This window comes from Trichinella spiralis (assembly GCF_000181795.1).
Source record: "Trichinella spiralis strain ISS 195 chromosome Unknown Scfld1, whole genome shotgun sequence".
In the NCBI taxonomy this organism is placed as follows: domain Eukaryota; kingdom Metazoa; phylum Nematoda; class Enoplea; order Trichinellida; family Trichinellidae; genus Trichinella; species Trichinella spiralis.
Genome location: NW_003526940.1, coordinates 73,228 through 90,972, shown reverse-complemented (window position 1 = coordinate 90,972; position 17,745 = coordinate 73,228). Strand labels below are relative to the sequence as shown.

General features: G+C 30.7%; 8 protein-coding genes across 8 annotated transcripts; 5 read left to right on the top strand and 3 right to left on the bottom strand.

Annotated features, from left to right (window-relative positions):
* Positions 1-166: 166 nt before the first annotated feature.
* Positions 167-1,569, top strand: Tsp_07091 (hypothetical protein). The gene is made up of 2 exons (XM_003381363.1): positions 167-305; positions 1,496-1,569. The coding sequence occupies exons 1-2, from the start codon at positions 167-169 to the stop codon at positions 1,567-1,569; spliced, it is 213 nt and encodes a 70-aa protein (XP_003381411.1).
* Positions 1,570-1,682: 113 nt separating this feature from the next.
* On the bottom strand, positions 1,683-2,783 carry Tsp_07092 (conserved hypothetical protein). The gene is made up of 3 exons (XM_003381362.1): positions 2,668-2,783; positions 2,450-2,623; positions 1,683-1,692 (listed from the first exon to the last, which is right to left on the bottom strand). The coding sequence occupies exons 1-3, from the start codon at positions 2,781-2,783 to the stop codon at positions 1,683-1,685; spliced, it is 300 nt and encodes a 99-aa protein (XP_003381410.1).
* Positions 2,784-2,864: 81 nt separating this feature from the next.
* Positions 2,865-3,984, bottom strand: Tsp_07093 (protein UPS1). Its single transcript, XM_003381361.1, has 2 exons — positions 3,472-3,984; positions 2,865-2,957 (listed from the first exon to the last, which is right to left on the bottom strand). Exons 1-2 carry the CDS (start codon positions 3,982-3,984, stop codon positions 2,865-2,867), a joined length of 606 nt encoding a protein of 201 aa, XP_003381409.1.
* Positions 3,985-4,571: 587 nt separating this feature from the next.
* On the top strand, positions 4,572-6,078 carry Tsp_07094 (conserved hypothetical protein). Its single transcript, XM_003381360.1, has 3 exons — positions 4,572-4,584; positions 5,064-5,331; positions 5,370-6,078. The coding sequence occupies exons 1-3, from the start codon at positions 4,572-4,574 to the stop codon at positions 6,076-6,078; spliced, it is 990 nt and encodes a 329-aa protein (XP_003381408.1).
* A 3,150-nt stretch (positions 6,079-9,228) lies between these two features.
* Positions 9,229-9,510, top strand: Tsp_07095 (putative sperm-specific protein Phi-1). The gene has a single exon (XM_003381359.1). It carries the CDS (start codon positions 9,229-9,231, stop codon positions 9,508-9,510), a length of 282 nt encoding a protein of 93 aa, XP_003381407.1.
* A 351-nt stretch (positions 9,511-9,861) lies between these two features.
* Positions 9,862-11,580, top strand: Tsp_07096 (putative lectin C-type domain protein). Its single transcript, XM_003381358.1, has 5 exons — positions 9,862-9,873; positions 10,496-10,711; positions 10,775-10,881; positions 10,930-11,106; positions 11,490-11,580. The coding sequence occupies exons 1-5, from the start codon at positions 9,862-9,864 to the stop codon at positions 11,578-11,580; spliced, it is 603 nt and encodes a 200-aa protein (XP_003381406.1).
* A 563-nt stretch (positions 11,581-12,143) lies between these two features.
* Positions 12,144-12,641, bottom strand: Tsp_07097 (receptor expression-enhancing protein 5). Its single transcript, XM_003381357.1, has one exon. It carries the CDS (start codon positions 12,639-12,641, stop codon positions 12,144-12,146), a length of 498 nt encoding a protein of 165 aa, XP_003381405.1.
* Positions 12,642-14,396: 1,755 nt separating this feature from the next.
* On the top strand, positions 14,397-17,684 carry Tsp_07098 (asparagine--tRNA ligase). Its single transcript, XM_003381356.1, has 13 exons — positions 14,397-14,486; positions 14,815-14,924; positions 14,974-15,064; positions 15,145-15,250; positions 15,535-15,593; positions 15,854-15,973; positions 16,293-16,391; positions 16,495-16,593; positions 16,733-16,864; positions 16,946-17,070; positions 17,133-17,204; positions 17,234-17,276; positions 17,652-17,684. The coding sequence occupies exons 1-13, from the start codon at positions 14,397-14,399 to the stop codon at positions 17,682-17,684; spliced, it is 1,179 nt and encodes a 392-aa protein (XP_003381404.1).
* The last annotated feature ends 61 nt before the right edge of the window (positions 17,685-17,745 follow it).

Sequence of the window (17,745 nt, the reverse complement as noted above, 5' to 3'; positions counted from 1 at the left end):
TATCATTCATTGACGCAATCCCATTTCAATTGATTGGATATCGCGTGAAAAGATGAGAACAAAAAATACGAAAACGATTGTTTCAAATCAACATTAAAGTTGACTAGTGATGGAATAAAATCGGCAAAATATTAACAAATCGACAATAAAATGCTAACCTTACACAATGGAACTTCACTTAGCAAAGTTTAATGGCGAAAAAGTGAAACACGCACGACCGTATCGCAAGCAAAAGCCCACTAACGCGAAAAATCAGGTTGTTTTGATTTTCTCGATTCAATTATACTTGCCAATCAATACTCACAGTAAGCATAAATTAAGTCGATCAATTGCAAGTGCGGTGGTGATAATTTTCCTGTTTTCGTTACTTGTTTTTTACTTTTCAAAAATTGTAAAATTTATTACAATCAAAATGAAATTGATGTTTCTTAATTGCATTACGCCATGCTGTCACTCTTGTCAGTTATTAAATTAATTAGATTTTTTTTTAATTTCAGTTTTTTTTTCAAATTTTTAATTTAACATCAAAACCGAAAACATATCAAAAGTAAAATATATCAATACAAACTGCTCTTGTTTACATGTCGTTGTAAATTTTATCCTTAAGCTTTGATCACTTATCCAATCACCCAATGTATAGTACTATTTATACTTGAAAATTTTCTTTCTTACAATATAATATATGGAACCGGTTGTGGAAAATTTTCCAATTTCGATCATACAAATTCTTAGCACTATACAATACTTGTTTAATTAGAAATGAGAACAACTTGTTCACATTTAGATGCAAAACCAAAATTTGTAGAGTTTTGATTTCAAAATTGTAAATCAATGAAATGTCTTAATCTTTCAAATGATAAAAAAAATATCAGTGAATCATCTGGTACATTTGAAATTTATTACAGTTAACAATACGACAAAATGAATGGTAATTTTGAAACAAAACAATACCAACACATCACACCTACGGAAAACTTGAATTTTAAATTATCATCTACTTCGAATTGTAAGAATATCAGTTACTTAACTGAAATTGTTCACTGAAAATAAGATGAAAAAGAAAAACCACTATTATCACATAATAAAATAATATAAAGAAAAAATTGTCATTAATGTTTTGTACTTATGTAAACCATGACGTCACGTGAAATCAGTTATGTGTCATGTGACAGTTTTTTTCGAACGGTTGGAAAAATTATAACCTTTACAGTCAAAAATGGACAATACGTTTGTCATAGTTATAGAATTAAAACCGAATACATTTATCTGAACTGCACTGCTTCCAAACGATTTAAATTCATTTATTAAATCTGTCCTCAATTCTAGCTATGCATTCTTATCGCAGACAGCAATGTAAAATTTCCATTTTAATGAACAAACATTGAAATGGAATCAACAGTAGATAGCAATTTTGAAAATAAATTTCGAAACGAAATCCCATTTCAAAGTGTATGTGTTTGAGGACAAACAGTGAAAAAAAAAATTTTAATTTCAGCTCTTCTCAGTCAAAAACGACAATCTTTCAAAGCTGTGCAGTTTGTTGAAATGTCACAAACTTTATTCGATTAAAAATTAAGTATTTGGAATTTAGTTGATCAACTTTTAACACCTTTTAATTTGAAAACTTGAAAATTTTAACTTTCCGCTTAATTTATTTACACTAACTGTATTGTGCACACCGATCAATTCTCGCTGAAAATAATTATGAGTTGAACAATAATGTAAATAAATTAATTAATCCAAACCGATTGCAGTGTAGTTTCAATACACACAATTTGAAAACGAATTCTCAATTAATCTAATTCAGGAATAGCATATCAAACAAAAGGAAGCATTAAGTTCTACAAATAAGTACAGTGAAAACCCTAAAATGCTGTTTTTTCATCCAAGTCAAAATTGACCCGGTTTTAGTCATTGGAAGGACAAAATATATTTTAGTCATCCAAAGTTAAACAACGTAAAAGTGAACCTGATTTTCATAATTTTATATAGCACAACAGTAATTACGCAAAATTGAAATTGTTGTTAAAAGCAAACATCAAACAAATATGAAATGGTAAATATAAAAATCTAATAAATGAACAATTCAAAGCAGTAATTATTGGTGATATGAATCATTCGAATAAAAATAATAATATGAAGCCTTTGTAATACTTAAGCCACTGAAATTCTATTATTATCAATCACACTACTATTTTACATTTTATAAATTACATTAAGTAATTATTATTGAATATATTAATAATTATTATTATAGAATTTTGTACATATTTCAGTATGGTACATATTATTACATAAAAACTCGACGTATTTATTTAGTGTTAGTTCTTCGACTTAAGAGTTGGAAATAGTTTCAAAATTTTGCAAAATATTACATTTCAGAATGTATTTTCTTATGTTTTCGTTTGTATTCTTTCACTTTGCTAACAACAATTTATATAATTTATACTTTATAATATTGTAACGCGCCGCCCAAGCCGGCTTATTCCACAGCTTCTGAGCCGTCAAATCATCCCTGAGCGGCGGCATTCTCCGTCGACTCTCCGGCAATGTTTGCGTTGTTCCTCTCGATTTATGATATGCAACGTTCAATGGTAATAACAACACAGCGCACACAATCCAACTAAACTCTAACTACATATATGCCTCGGCTCCGGGTCATGATACACAGCAGGGCCTTCGCCTGGAGCCCTTATCTTGCTGCCATCGCTCCGGTAGCAATGATCTTGCCGTGGCCTTATGACCCTCGAGACGCACCTGGCTTGGCGACGCAATGCGTCCATCGATGAGCAAACAACAATGGTTAATAATGGATATTCGAATGACGTGCAAGATACGTGAATAAACCGAAAGGTGCTTGTACATCATAGATTCAGGCTTCGCCTCTTCTCCAGCCCAACCTGGACAAGGATCGCGTTAATAACTGCTACAATATATATAACAGTTTTGATGATAAACTAATAGTTTTCAACAAATTTGAAAGCAAAATGTTTATAAATGTCATGATTCGAATGAAATCATGAATTTCATAAAAATAACAAAGCCATTTGCAAAAATTATGAAGCATAATTCAGACGTGTAATTTGATTTAAATGTCACTTTGCTATTTTATTACTTTATTATAAAAATTCTAACTTAAATTCTATATTACAATCTTTTACTATTTAAAATTGCACGACAAATTTCTAAACTTATAATTTAAACTTGAATATAAAACAACAATTCCCAACAAATTTGTCGAATACATAAACTAAAACTGTAACAACGTTTGATCAACAACCATGTTAAATTATCTAAAACCCAAATTATCACTTCCAAGGATGGTCATAGTAAAAAAATATCTGTAAAATATTTCGCATCTACAACTGCTAAATTTATCATCATCAAGAGCATCAAAATTGAACTTTATTATTTTAAAAAGACATGCGAACATTGTACATTAAAAAATCAACATTCTGACTTGGAATAAACTTGATTTTGCCTTGCAGAAAGCATCTTTGCAATGACAAATTGCAATCCTTTATTTGCATTGTTGGCATGATGTTTAAATCGTTCCAAACTTAATCGCTGGATAGCTGAAGCAAAACCTTTCAAATTGCATTTAAACCACGCTTCACGAGTAAGTATTGTACATTGCGAATTCATTGGATCCACTTGATAAATACACTTTTCTTCTATGGACATCAGACGCGCGTAGCTAATGTTCCGAGTATATGTGATCAACTTTTGAGAATCACGATCTACCACAGATTCTTCCAATACTGGAACTTGTTTGCAGGAAATAAAACGTTCTCCCCATTTTGGAATACGAGTTGTCTTTATAAAAATCCGTTTGGTGATCAACTTATTACCAACCACATTACGAAAAACAGTGTCTTCACAAAGAACATGACTGCTGTACGGATTTGGATAGCGCTGCCAAAAAGCGCTTACAACTTCATCCCAAGTATTTTTAAAATCGCTCTTCACACAGTAGTATTTCATTTAAAAAAAATCCTGATTTATTCAGCAACAAAAAATATTCCAGCTGAAATATAGAAACTTTGCGGTCAACTAACATGCAAAGATATAAAGGGAAATTACAGATAAAGAAAGTAAAGTTAGATTCATACTGTATTTTAATTTAACATCAAAATTGAGTAAATTGTTTTAAATATTTTGCAGAAAATAAAATTCCGTAGAACATATGCATGAAATTTTAATGTTATATTTAGCGTAGGTAAAAAGCTGTATTAAGAGAAGTAACTGCGACTTTAAACAGGCAAGCAACTGAAATTTGCATTTAATTATAAATTAGAAAAAGAGACGATTAATTGTGTTACAGTTAAAGTGTGCGTGTAAAATGATAGTTAGCAGCTGCTGATATTTTTCAGCAATTAAAAATAATTATTTATTTACCAATATGGATACGTTTAAAAAAAAAGAATGCATTCTCATATTTATCACTTGATCACGTGCATGCGTTATTGTATAGCATGCCGCTGTATGAAATTTTGTGTGCGTGTATTCCAGAATAAAAATTAGAGTTTTAATTATTGCATATCATTTTTAGATGAAAATTGTGCTACGGAATGCTCTTCTTTTGTTCGCTCGATTCTATCCTCCTCTTTGTTCACTGATTGGCTATTACATTTTGATTTCTAATTGGATGGTGATTTATACTATTTCATTAGCTATTTAGCGTTGATCTGTTCTTACGTGTGACAGTTTAATAAATTTTAATTTTTTTCTACGAATAATTTATCTTATATAGACATTCATTTTCTATTTTTCAATAAAACCTTTCCTGAGACAAACTTCTGATGTGCAATTATGAAATTTTTATTTCCTTAAATTGCATTGCATCTCTTTTCCTTAAATTTCAGTTTGTTTCACAATTCAAATATTTCAGCATTTTCCTTAATTTCTAGAAATTTTGTCTATTCATAACAACTAGTTTAAAATTTCCTTTATGTTTAAACAAATTAATTTAAACGTTTTGTTTAAACTTCAGCATTAAACTTTAAATGTTTTGTTTAAACTTCAGCATATTTATAATAATGGAAGAATATGAAATAATTCAGTTGGTCCGTTTCAAGCATGGCAAGACGTGCTCGTTTTCGTTCTCGCACTCGTTCTCGATCACGTTCCCGAAGCTATTCCAAAGGTAATGCTGATGCATCGCATTCACCGAGAAGTCGAAGAAGTAGAAATCGAAGAAGAAGATCAGCAACAAGTCGACGTTCACATTCTAGAAACTGGTATTCTAGAGATGGAAGTGAAGTATACCGTTCGACGAGGGGTTGGAAAAGTGAAAGACGAAGCAGATCAAGACGTAGAAGGAGATCTCGTGTAAGTCGACGACGTTCCCGTTCCAGAAACTATTCCAGAGGAAGTAGTTTTGTTGACCGTTCACCGAAAAGTCGACGAAGCTTTAGAGAAAGAAAATCAAGAGAACGAAGCAGATTTCATGTAAATCGGCGACGACGTTCACATTCTAGAAACTATTCCAAAGATCGAAGTCACAAATCCCGATTGTCAAAAGATCGAAGCAGGAGGAAAGCAACAAGGAACAGATATTATACAAGTCGTTCTCAAAGTTACCCTAGAGATAAATTTGAAGGATTCCGTTTGTCGAAAGATTATGAAAGAGGAAGAAGAGAAAAAGCAATAATAAAAAGAAGGCTAATGAATATCATTCGTAAACATTCTTCTTCCAGAAATCATGGACTGTACACCTTAGATTCTATACCGGGGAATTATTGCAAAAATTGTTCAAAAGTTTTGCAACGTCTGTATGAAAAAAGATCACATCGTCAATCAATAATCAAACCTGAAAATCTCAGTCCGTCGAACGATCAACCTCAACCATTAACTCAAGCTAGTAGTGATGGCAGTTCGTCGCAAATTTCTCTCCATACCTCTGATGTCAAAGATGAGAGATCGCCAAAATTTTACACCTTTACTAACAGCGATGATTCAGATCACAAAGTTAAAAAGAAACATCATTCCAAAAATCGTAAGAAAAATAGAAAGCACAAGAAGAAAAAGACTAAATCTGGATATGGATCTGTTTCATTCAGTCATCAGCATGATTAATAATCATTACCGTATTCCAAAACACTTTATTAATCATTTAAAAATAATTTTCACGTTTTTTAAATTCACATTTTATTATTTTACATTTTTAACAGTTGATACAAATTAATGTGCTTACAAAAATTAATATAAATAAATAAAATATTTTTTTATTTTGTTTGCTTCATGTAATTGGTTTCAAATAAAGGCTTCATGAAATTCGAAATTTTCTGTTTGTATTTGAAAAAAATTACATCTGATAAATAAAATTAATACATTTTTTAATGAAAAATGAACATGAGGAAGAATTTTGTTATTTAGCTGCAGTGCGGTTAACGTTATGAAAGTAATTTTTTTCCTTTATGATAAATACTTCAGTTCTTCATATATTCTCTTTTGCAAGATGATGTTCAAATGTAAATATTTTTTTAAATAATAAATAACTTGTTATGAAAATTTTGAAAATTTGCCTATTTATTAGTATGACTACAGTGCAAAGTTGGATACTTCTTGGTTGACCCATATTACAACAGCGGCGCCATTTAGGTAGAATATGCTTATCTCACAGCAACACAATGCCACGGAGAAATACGCGGAAGTTGAAACAGGTAGCTAGCACTAAATACGAAGATAGTATATATAAAATTCAAGTTGAAAACAAAAGTTCGGGACAACGGAATTAGCTTGTTAGAATTATTGAATAAAAACGCTTCGTTGCTATGTCAGACAATAAAGCAGTGTTAATGGTCAGGCGAGAGTTACATCACCACTATAACTTTAAATTCTCCTGAAATAAGATAATTTAAATTTTCATAATGTTAAATAAAAAATTAATTCAAAATTAAATATGAATATGAAGGAATCTAAATTATAAACAACGAACAGCACTCCTTATCAGAATTGTAGCGGCACTGTAACTGATGAAATTCATATTGCTGCAAATTTCATAATTAAAAAAGCAAGAGCAATGAAAATTATCAAAGAAGAGTTTCTTTACAACATTGGGCAATCACCCATGTAAATGGTGCATGGCTTCATCATGAGATTGTGATTTAAAAGAAGTTTACGACGGGTGATGGAAGCGCATTTGAAAATCAATGGCGACAACAAACCATTCAAAGACACGAAACATTATTGCTTGGCATCGCAGAAAAGACGCTCAAAATCATCATCAAAAGTCAACTTCTGAAAAACGCCAAAAGCTGCCGACTGATTTAGCTAAAAGGAGAGCCGGTATTAGGACGCTCAGTAATAACAAGAAAAGTGCTGACAGAAAAACTGCTCCCTGGTAAAACCAGAGTATATAATGTGGGGACTGGTCAATTGACGCAATTGCGCACAAGCTGAACAGGGAAGATATTCATCACGCAAGCGTTCAACTTAAAGCATCATTAACATCCACCACACGTATGAAACATTGAATATGATTGTTAAACCTAAAAAATAACTTGCTACACAGCACAGAGCGCTAGCTTGGAAAGCAACAAGAACAGCGCAGCCTCCAAAACAAGGACACCCTAAATTCAAAACTAGAAGCCAGATCAAACGTCAAAACTAGCTAATCCAGCTGAACAGTCTGTTAAAAAAATTAGCGCTCATTTGCGTTTCTGGTAATACAGGCAAAACAATTTATTTGTTTATGTAATTGAACATATAATGCAAAAAGAAAAGTCTCACAGGATAACGGTTAAAGAATAAATACTATAATTATCGTATGCTAGTTATATTGTACTTTAAGATCATAGTTATAGCTGTATTACAGTAGTCCATATGTGTATGTGAAACTTTAGAGCAAACTCACAAAAAGATGCTCGTTTGAGGCCCACAAAAACCTCATTTTAGTTTAAAAAAATGTAAGATAGCGTACTCCATTGGAAACTATCGTTTTCTTGGGAAATATTACAAAAATTAGTAAATTAATAATTAAATTAAAAAAATTAAAATAAATTAAAAATTAGTAAACAAATAATTATTAAAATTAATTATTTTTTTGATTCAAACATATAAAATTGGCAAAGTACTATCTGCTGAAACAAATTTCATAAAAATTCAACGTCGTTCGCTGTTTTTCTGATTTGAAGTGGATTCCACCCCAAGAATCCATCAGAGTGTAAAATAAAAAATTAGTAGAAAAATAATTTTAGAAAAAGAGTGAAACTCATTCGTCAATCACAGATCGATGCAAAATAGTCAATGAATGCTTTATTCATTCATTTACTTATTTATTTATCTACTTCCTTGTTTATAGTCATATTACGCCAAGATTCAGTAAACAACCATCTACAAATCATAGAACACTGTAAAATAGCCAATACAATAGCTAAAACCAACGACCAATCAAAATCGAGCTAACGAGTAAACCCACCACAGGAAGTATTTAATTTTGTTTAAACAAATTACTTTAAAATGAAAGGTTAATTTGTTTAAACTTTAAAATGAACTGTGTTTATAAAAGAAGAGAAAACACTAAAGTTGATCAGTACATGCATATCAAGCATGGCAGCACGTTCTCGTTCTGGGTCTCGCTCGCGTTCTCGACGATATTCCAGAGATAGAAGTGATGTAGTCCGTTCGTCGAAAAGTCAAAGCGAAAGGGGAAGCAGATCAAAAAGAAGCAGATCTCGTGTAAATCGACAACGTTCTTCCCGTTCAAGAAGCTATTCCAGAGATAGTCGTGAAACTTCCCATTCGCCAAAAGATAAGAGAACTGGAAGAACAGGAAGACGAAGATCAGCTTCAAAAAGCAGATCTTATATGAATAGACGACGATCACGTTCTCGAAGTTATTCCAGGGGCACAGGTGATGAGTCTGTTACACGGAAACGTCGAAGAAGTGGTAGTAACAGGAGATCAACATCAAGAAGCAGATCTCGTGTAAATCGACGACATTCCCGTTCCAGGAGTTATTCCAGAGGAAGAAGAAGTGATAGATCCCGTTCACCGAAAAGTAAAAGAAGCGGAAAAGGAAGAAGAACAAGAAGCAGATCAAATTTAAATCGACAACGTTCTTCTTCCAGAATTGGCCGATTAAATCCTGTAGAATTGTCTCCTGAAGTTTATTGCCAAAATTGTTTTCAACCATTGTGGCGTTTGTTTCGAATATCATCATCATCATCGTCATCATCATCATCATTATCATCATCATCTCGTCAATCGAAACGTAGAAAAAGCATGAAACGGTCAAACAGTCAAGCTTGGCGTCGAACTGCAACGAGGCGCAGTTCATCGAAAAGATTTTACGTGAAACTCAATTCCCCAGATCGTGGAGCAATTCGTTGCAGACCCGCAAGACCCCGAAGACGGTACAGTTCCACAGATACTGAGGGTAATGATCCCAAAAGTAAAAAGAAGTTTCAGTCGAAGAAGCCGAAGATTCGTCGTACTTGGAAAGGAAAAAGAAAAGCTAGACTTGGTCGCGGAATTGTCCCAGTCTATCACGTGAAACGTCGATAATTCTTTGATTATATTTAAAAGTATTTTTTAAAAATAATTTTAATATTACACTTTATATAATTTTTTATAGTTAATTTTTCAAAATCAATTAATAAATTAAAATAAATAAATAAATAAATCTTTTCTAGTGAAAAGCAAAATCAAATAGCAAAACAAATCAAAAACATTAACTTTTGTTCCACGGTTCTTCGTAGTGCTGCAAAATAGATGTAATCAATTTTCAATAGTTAAATTTGTTCATAAAAAATTTCATGCTTCAAAAGAAAATTAAATGCAAAACATAGGCTAAATACAATGTCTGACCTGTTTTGATTTGTAATCACTGGCCAAACACACCCTAAAAATATAGAAATGCAACAAATTGTTGGAAAAAAATAAGCAATTTTAAATTTTCCTTCTACTTTACTGCCATTAATAAAAAATACATTGAAAATTTAAAAAAAACATATAATTGAAATAAACAAGTGATGCTGCATTGTAAAATTAGCAAAGCAATAAAAAACTATTTGTAAATTTGCAATTATTGATGCAAACAAAATTTTTTTCTTATATCAAAATGGAAAATACATATTATTAGCATCTTTTATGTAAAAAGTAAAAATAAAGTTTAATTTGATTGAAGAGATGTTTCATCGCTTTTACTAAATTACTTAAATTAGGTTAGATGTAGTGAAATTTCTCATTACTATCATGAAATCTTTCATTGCAAAACCAAATTTAAAGAGAACAAGAACTGGACAACACTGTTTTTCATTTCTGCGCTGCATTCGGCAGGATTTTTTTTAATACAAAATAAAAGCTATAATTTAAAATTTTGTAATTTTAGACTGCGCTAATTGTTCTGCATACACAACTTCATAAACAGTGAACAACACTGCCACTGAAAAGTACATTTCTTTTTGGACAGATAATAATAATAATTAACATTTTATGCAAATTTTGCATACATTGATTTAATCAATTTAAGATTAAATGAATTTTTCAGATTGAGGCCAACATGCATGCAAAATTGTTGATTTTGCTGCTGACTTTGTCGGCTGCAATTTCAACTTTGGCCGAAGAAAATTTGCAAAACTGTCCCGATGAAAGTTGGATATATTTCAACAATTTCTGTTATAAAATTGTTACCCAGAAAAGAACATTCCAGCATGCAGAACAAGAATGCGCCAAGCTGAATGCTGAGCTATTTTTCCCTCCGTCTGTTAGTGAATTTGTGAGTTATTAAAAAAAAATTTCGAACGAAAAATATGGAATTTTTCTACAGGGAAAAATTGTTCTTACTATACCTCATTCGAAAGAATTTTGGATTGATACCACTTTGAGAAAAAATCCCGTTTGGATAAACAATCCCAGGCTTGACCCAGTACAGAGGTAAGATTGCAAGCAATTTTTGTTTCAGCCATTTCAGCTTTGTTTTAGACTTTATTTATGGCCCAAACGATTAGCATTGAAAGAAGATGGTAAAAATTCTTCAGACATTGAATGCGCAGCTTTTCGTCGGGTGGATAACATCATTGGCGGATATGTTTGCTTGCACAGTTGTAGAAGTTTAAAAAATTATATTTGTCAAATAGAAATTGACAATACACTACAAATGTAATTTTTATCAACACAGAATTTTAATGATTTAATAAAAGGTAGCTTAGTCTCCTTTTTAACTTAGCTTAGATCATTTAAACACTAAAAATAAAACTTATATATTCATTTGTTCTTGTTTTTTTATATCATAATATGACTTTTTGATCATACAGTTTAATTTTAAAATTAAAAAACCAAAACTGTCAATACGTAATGTTTTCAAAATGCATAATACAGTCGAATTTGGTTAAATGCACATGGAATTTGCCAAGAAGCTTCATGCATTTATCGAAAGTTGGAAATTATGCAGAGTAACTGAAAGGAGCAATAACTTCAGATTTATGAATATGTTTAATGCAAAAAATATCCATTTATTTGAAGTAAAATACTCGGAAATGTAGTTTTAAATTCTATTTTGTGGTACCAGCGGTACCAGTTGCTCTTCAGTTCAGTCTAAGTAGTCTGATTTATGCTGTTTTCGTGAAAATATGACCGAATTGCTACCAAATCTGCGGCAGCTTCTTCTGAGTCACTTTCTTGGAAAGCAGAAGTTGCTTTGACTTTGGGCTAGTTGACGTTGTCTGTGAGATGCTTGCTTTTTCTAATATAGTGAATAATAAACTTTGTTCAGTATGAATGGCTCATATGGATGATGGAAAACCTAATGCTACAAGGAACGCGCCTATTCTGCAGTTAAGGATTATATATTGCGAACAATAAATCTCGTGTGCCTCAGCAAAATGATGCATTTAACCAAGTTGGGCACTAATCTAGTGTGCACCTAACCAAGTTCGACTGCAAATGAAAACATTTATTTTAATAAAATCTATAAATTCCATTGAACTTTTGCATTATAAGAATTATTTTATTTTTTAATATTTCATAAACATTTTTAAATTAGGAAAACAGCATCATATTCATATACAAACAAGTCAATCAAAACTTATGAATTTTATGTGAAAGATAATAGAATAAACTTCAGAAAGCAGTTAAAACATACATATAATGCAAAAATGAATAAGAAAATAAGTGATAGAAAATGACAATTATGGTAGTTATTCAGTGCTCATTTCAACGGCAGTAGTACAGCCAGATATAAACTGGCTGTAGCGAGATTGGAAGAACTTCACATACAGTATTTCAACTCCAAAACAGCTCGGCGTGAAAAGCGAAAGGAAGAAAATGCATTTCGGTAACCAATAGATTGCAATAAACAGAAGATTGTAGCCAGCAAATAAATCAAAAATTGTAAACAAACCAAAAATAACCCAATAAAACATCCACTGCTTGCATCTGCTTTTCTCAATGGATTCCATCTCTGCTAAAGTTTTCATTACTGGATAGACAATGCAAATCAAGTCGCACAACAATTTTACAGCGGGATTGTATATAGCCAACAGCATACAAATCACACCAGCCAGCACAATCGCAGCTTGATAACGACTTCGACCACTTTTTTGCTCAATTTTGCCAAAAAGTTTGCCAACCAATGCGCTGTCATCATTGATGGCATTGGCAACATCCTTGCAAATACTTCGGACAATTTTTTCCATTTTCAAGCAATCGAAAAAGCAACCGTTCAATTGGAAGAACGAGAACAAACTAATTTTCAACCATTAAGCCATCTATGCAGTTATTTGAAACTTTAAAATAAGCAAACTGAAATTTTATTGTTTAAATTTAAACAAAACTTTCAACATATGAGTTTAAAGTTCTCAAACAAGTATATATATATATAATTAAATGACATGTGACAGATATTGAGTTAAAAAATAAATAAATTTAGTAATAAAAATTATAAAGCATATAATGCATAAAGAATGAAAAATTATTCTCTTAATCGATAATTTTCAAATAATATTTCAGTCAAATCTGAAATTGCGAAACTTTGTAATACTAAAAATGTTTGTAACTGGACAACAAGCAATATGTAAAAACATAAAGACCTGGAATGCGTTTTTTTCACAGTGATTTCTTAAAACAATATTTTACACATATTATATCGAAATATTAATACACTCATTAAATTCTTAATATTTTACCTTTACTCAGAATTTTATTTGAAACTACTATAATTTTATATTGCATTTCTTTTCAGCAAATCATGAAAAATCAGTTTAAACCAAAAAATAAAGAATTGTCACCAAATCTGCGACAGCTTCCTGGTGAGTAGCTTCCTTGGAAAGCACTGTGGTCCTTTTTCACTTTGGGCTAGTTCACGTTGTCTGTGATGCATGTGCTTATTCTGATATAGCGATCAATAAACTTTGCTAACTATCAACAGTTGTTATAGCTGATAATAAACGTAAAGCGGCCAGGAATATGCCTATTGTGCAGTTAAGGACTATATACTGCGAACAGTAAATCCCGTGAATCTCAGCAAAATTATGCACTTAACCATGTTGTGCACTGATCCATTATCTTACCGCATAATTAACTACAGGAAATTTTGAAATGCCAAAATCTTGTGCATTCAACCAAGTTCGACTGTATATAATATCAATACAACTTTAAATGAAACAGTAATATCTCAGTAATCAAAAACAAATAATTTTCACTTCTTTTCATGCAAAGTCAACAATATAAAATAAATAAAACTGAAAAATGTGAAAACTTAAATGCATAAAATTTACTTTAAACATAAAAAAGTTAAAAACATTTTAATTAATTATTCCCAAAAATAAATTCACCAGCAGTTGTAAATTTTGCTTTTGCGCGCTAGAGAATAAAAATAATGTAGCAATGCAATAATTATGACTAACAAATATTGAATAAATCTACCTTTAAAATGACCAAAAGTAATAACTGATTAGAAAAACTGTGCACTGCACTGGTATCCTACACTTTCGAAATCACGTTCTTATACAACAGTGCTCGTTTGTAAGGTTGATATATTTAGACTTCTTTATTATAAAAAGAAATCTTAAAACTATAATGCAAAATATCCTGATTTACATGAATGAAGACAATCTTGAAATTTGAATTTAATAAATTTTAAAACAAATCAACGTTTATAATACTTATTTGTCTAAAATACTGTAAACTGTAAAATGGCAAAAAATCCTTCTATTTCTAATTTTACTGTTTAGGGATGTTCATAAGCAGCTTATATAAATGAAAGTTTGTTTTTCAAACTTATTTTTCAGTAATAATAAATAAAACCCCAAACTTAACATATGTATACTATTGCAGTTTAAATTACTTAATGCTATTTAATTGTATATGTATTAATTCATAAATAACTGTAAAGTATTCATCAGTTTAACAAAAATAATTCTAAAGTACCAAAGATCAACCAAGATACAAAGATGAAAGTCAGCTTCCAACTATTCAACTGCGCCAAAACAATTGCTCAGCTTGCGAAAGAGAAACCAACTGGCCAAGCAGTTACGGTTAAGGTAAGCTGTATTTCAACATCATATAATTTTCAACAATTCGAAAGAATATTTGAAAATATTTGTAAATTATTAAATTTATCTTCAAATTTTGTATTATCGTATTATTATTAACTTTTATAATACTGCATTACCTTTTTTGTTGATTTTGAATTCTATTTCATTTAAATGCAGATAATGTGAACGGTTGATCTAAGCAGATTTAACTAATTTACTTTAATGAGTAAACTTTCAGTATATATTGTCAATTAGGATCATAGAAATTGTAATACCAGAATTCAGTATTTCACGACATGATGAATAATCTGCGATTCAATGTTAATCATTTTAGGGTTGGGTGAAGCATTTTCGAAGTTATAAAAATTTTACCTTCATGCACATCAGTGATGGCTTGTCTGCTGCCCTTCTTCAAGTGGTTATTCCAGAGCCTTTGAATAACAGGTATGCAAGATGAAATTTAAATTAGACGACTATTCCGATTTTTATGCAGTCACGTCACCGTTGGATCAGCAGTAGCAGTTGAAGGAGAGCTAAATCCCAGCGTTGGTCCAGAACAGCATCTCGAGTTGGTTGCTACTCAAGTAAATGTCGTAGCTCACAATGACAGAAAAGTATAAGAAATATTTTCACGTAAAACAAAACAAATGTTCATTATTAATAGAATTTTCCCTTTTCTGTGAGACAAAGGCAATCACCTGATACATTACGTCAGCACGAGCATCTGCGTCCAAAAACTCGCAGTTTCGCAGCGTTACTACGAATCAGGAGTAATTTAAAGCACTTTATACATCACTACTTAAAGGTGAATGATTACACCATAATTTGGATAAATTATAAATAAACTTAATTATGCTACTGTTTTATAATTATTCTTCAAAGATTGTGAGCATGAGTTTAAATTTGTTTATAGTGTTACCGTAATCATAATAATCAAGTTTTTGTTTCGTGATAATCTTGATTAAATTTATTGAAATCATATTCAAACTGTTTAAATGAAAAGTTGTTAATTTACATTTTTAGATTAATAATTATATATATATTGATACTCCAGTTTTGACAGCCAACGACTGTGAAGCGGCTGGAGATGTTTTCACCGCTGAAAAAGTAAAAGTTTTTATTTTAAAACTGTATCCGTTATAAAGCAATTTTAGTTTGAAAAGAATTCAGCGTTGGCATTTGCATGTGACAATATATTAGAAGACAGCACTAATGAGAAAACTTTTTTTGGGAAAAAGATTTTTTTAACAGTTTCTGGTCAGTTGCATTTAGAAGCTGCCGCTTGGTAATTAATTTATTTTAAAATAAATTTTTTTCATTTTAATTTTCTGGCATTAATATGTAATAAAAGTTTCTTTAGTGGGTTGAATAAGGTTTATACATTTAATCCAGCATTTCGAGCTGAAAGTTCTCTTACCAGGCAACATTTGGCGGAATTTTACATGCTTGAGGTGGAACAGGCGTTTTGCACTAGTTTGGAAGACTTAATGAAAGTAATTATTCTGTAATTGTTAATTTATAAGGCTAAAAAAGAATTTTTTTCTCTGTGATTGTTTTGCTTATAGCCACATGATTATGATTATGATTAAAATGATTATGATTTTTAATTTTAAATATTTAAATAACGAGCTTATCAATATAAATTTATCGATATATTTTATATTGTGTTGTTTAAATTGTATGGAATTTTGAAATTTATTAACTATAAATTTAACTACAATATAATTTATATAACTCAGTCGTTTTAACAATGCATAAATATTCTTAATATTTGCAGTAAATGTTTCGCTGATGAAATTCTCTATTTTTCAGTTAGTGGAAAATTTAATCTTAAATTGTATCAAAACAGTGATGCATGAATCAGTTGAAGATTTGAAAATTTGTCAGCAATATCATCAGACGGTTGCTTTTGTAAGTATTAAATTTGCATTTGTTTTAAATTTTACTGCGAAGACTTTTCATGATGCAAGTTTGAAATGACGCTTTAAACTTGATTTAATACTTTTATTTTTAGGATGATCTGTGTCGTATTGAGAAACTCAGTTCTTTTCCCAGGATTACATTTGTTGAAGCAACAGAAATTTTGCAAAATTCAAACAAAAACTTTAGCAAGGTATAAATTTATAATATATGCAATCGTAATTATATGCATCCTTAATTTAGAAAATTGATTATATGTTGTAAAAATATGATTTGTTCTTTTTTTAATGAAAAGATATCAATATAAAGTTTGTTAATTGCATTTAGTTTAGAATTTGAAACATCTTAGAAAGGAAGATGAAAGATTTTTGGTGCAACATTTTGGAAATTTGCCTCTGTTTGTTACAGAATACCCAGCTGAGACGAAACCATTTTATATGAAGCGGAATCAGGACAATACATGTGTAAGTAACAATCATGCACTCGTTTTCATTTCTGTATTAAAAAGAACTAGTATATTTATTTATTATATGCATATGTTTCAGGCACTTTGCTTTGATTTATTGGTCCCTCATTCTGGAGAATTATGTGGAGGCAGTCTTCGTGAATGTAATCTTGATATTTTGAGTCATCGTATGGAATTATTGAAAATTGCCGAACAAAGTCAATGGTCAAAGAGCACTTTTTTTTCATAAACGTTTCTAATGCGGTTTATGAGAATATGTTTTTCAGGTATAGCGAACTGCGAAAATTTGGCTATCCTGATTTGGGTGGTTTTGGTTTAGGATTTGAGCGCTTACTGCAGTTTTTCATTGGAATACGAAATATTAAAGACTGTATCCCGTTTCCTCGATGGTTCAGACATTGCAGCACTTAGTTTATTGAATGCAATTTTATTGAAATTTCTTTTCAAAATTTTTGTTTCATTTTCTAATAATAAAAATCTGTTTACTTTGTTTGTATATGTATATTCAGTTTAAAAATATTTTTCTAATAAGCAAAACTTTTGTATTCTCTTTCCTTACACTGCACTCTTTGTTCTTTCATCAACTGTTATTATTATTATTATTATCGTAAAAGAGTGCAATAACAGAAAAGGCTTTGTTGAAATTTCTTTTAATATAACAGTTATTAGTTGATTGTGTTGGCAACCAACTCTGCTAATAACTGTTGATAATTAGCGTTAATGAATTTGCTTGTCCTTGTTTCCAAACGAACTTGCCCTTAAAAGCTTTATTTTTTATTGTAAAGCTAAACGTGCCGGTAAAATTACCCACATGGTAAAGCATTGCTATTGTACATAAACAATAAAGAAGATTAGATTGTGATGATCTGGTGCATGAGA

What these genes read in the sequence shown, in the direction of transcription:
- Tsp_07091 (XM_003381363.1), top strand. Translation starts at nt 167, where the DNA reads ATGGAACTTCACTTAGCAAAGTTTAATGGCGAAAAAGTGAAACACGCA. An exon ending in CTTGCCAATCAATACTCACA is followed by an intron (nt 306 to 1,495) that starts GTAAGCATAAAT and finishes TTTTAATTTCAG; the next exon opens with CTCTTCTCAGTCAAAAACGA.
- Tsp_07092 (XM_003381362.1), bottom strand. Translation starts at nt 2,783, where the DNA reads ATGGACGCATTGCGTCGCCAAGCCAGGTGCGTCTCGAGGGTCATAAGG. An exon ending in CCAGGCGAAGGCCCTGCTGT is followed by an intron (nt 2,624 to 2,667) that starts GTATCATGACCC and finishes GTTAGAGTTTAG; the next exon opens with TTGGATTGTGTGCGCTGTGT.
- Tsp_07093 (XM_003381361.1), bottom strand. Translation starts at nt 3,984, where the DNA reads ATGAAATACTACTGTGTGAAGAGCGATTTTAAAAATACTTGGGATGAA. An exon ending in TTTCTGCAAGGCAAAATCAA is followed by an intron (nt 2,958 to 3,471) that starts GTTTATTCCAAG and finishes GAAAACTATTAG; the next exon opens with TTTATCATCAAAACTGTTAT.
- Tsp_07094 (XM_003381360.1), top strand. An exon ending in GACGTAGAAGGAGATCTCGT is followed by an intron (nt 5,332 to 5,369) that starts GTAAGTCGACGA and finishes AAACTATTCCAG; the next exon opens with AGGAAGTAGTTTTGTTGACC.
- Tsp_07095 (XM_003381359.1), top strand. Translation starts at nt 9,229, where the DNA reads ATGAAACGGTCAAACAGTCAAGCTTGGCGTCGAACTGCAACGAGGCGC.
- Tsp_07096 (XM_003381358.1), top strand. An exon ending in AGGCTTGACCCAGTACAGAG is followed by an intron (nt 10,882 to 10,929) that starts GTAAGATTGCAA and finishes GCTTTGTTTTAG; the next exon opens with ACTTTATTTATGGCCCAAAC. An exon ending in ATTGACAATACACTACAAAT is followed by an intron (nt 11,107 to 11,489) that starts GTAATTTTTATC and finishes TCGGAAATGTAG; the next exon opens with TTTTAAATTCTATTTTGTGG.
- Tsp_07097 (XM_003381357.1), bottom strand. Translation starts at nt 12,641, where the DNA reads ATGGAAAAAATTGTCCGAAGTATTTGCAAGGATGTTGCCAATGCCATC.
- Tsp_07098 (XM_003381356.1), top strand. Translation starts at nt 14,397, where the DNA reads ATGAAAGTCAGCTTCCAACTATTCAACTGCGCCAAAACAATTGCTCAG. An exon ending in ATTGCCGAACAAAGTCAATG is followed by an intron (nt 17,071 to 17,132) that starts GTCAAAGAGCAC and finishes TATGTTTTTCAG; the next exon opens with GTATAGCGAACTGCGAAAAT. An exon ending in TTCAGACATTGCAGCACTTA is followed by an intron (nt 17,277 to 17,651) that starts GTTTATTGAATG and finishes TTTATTGTAAAG; the next exon opens with CTAAACGTGCCGGTAAAATT.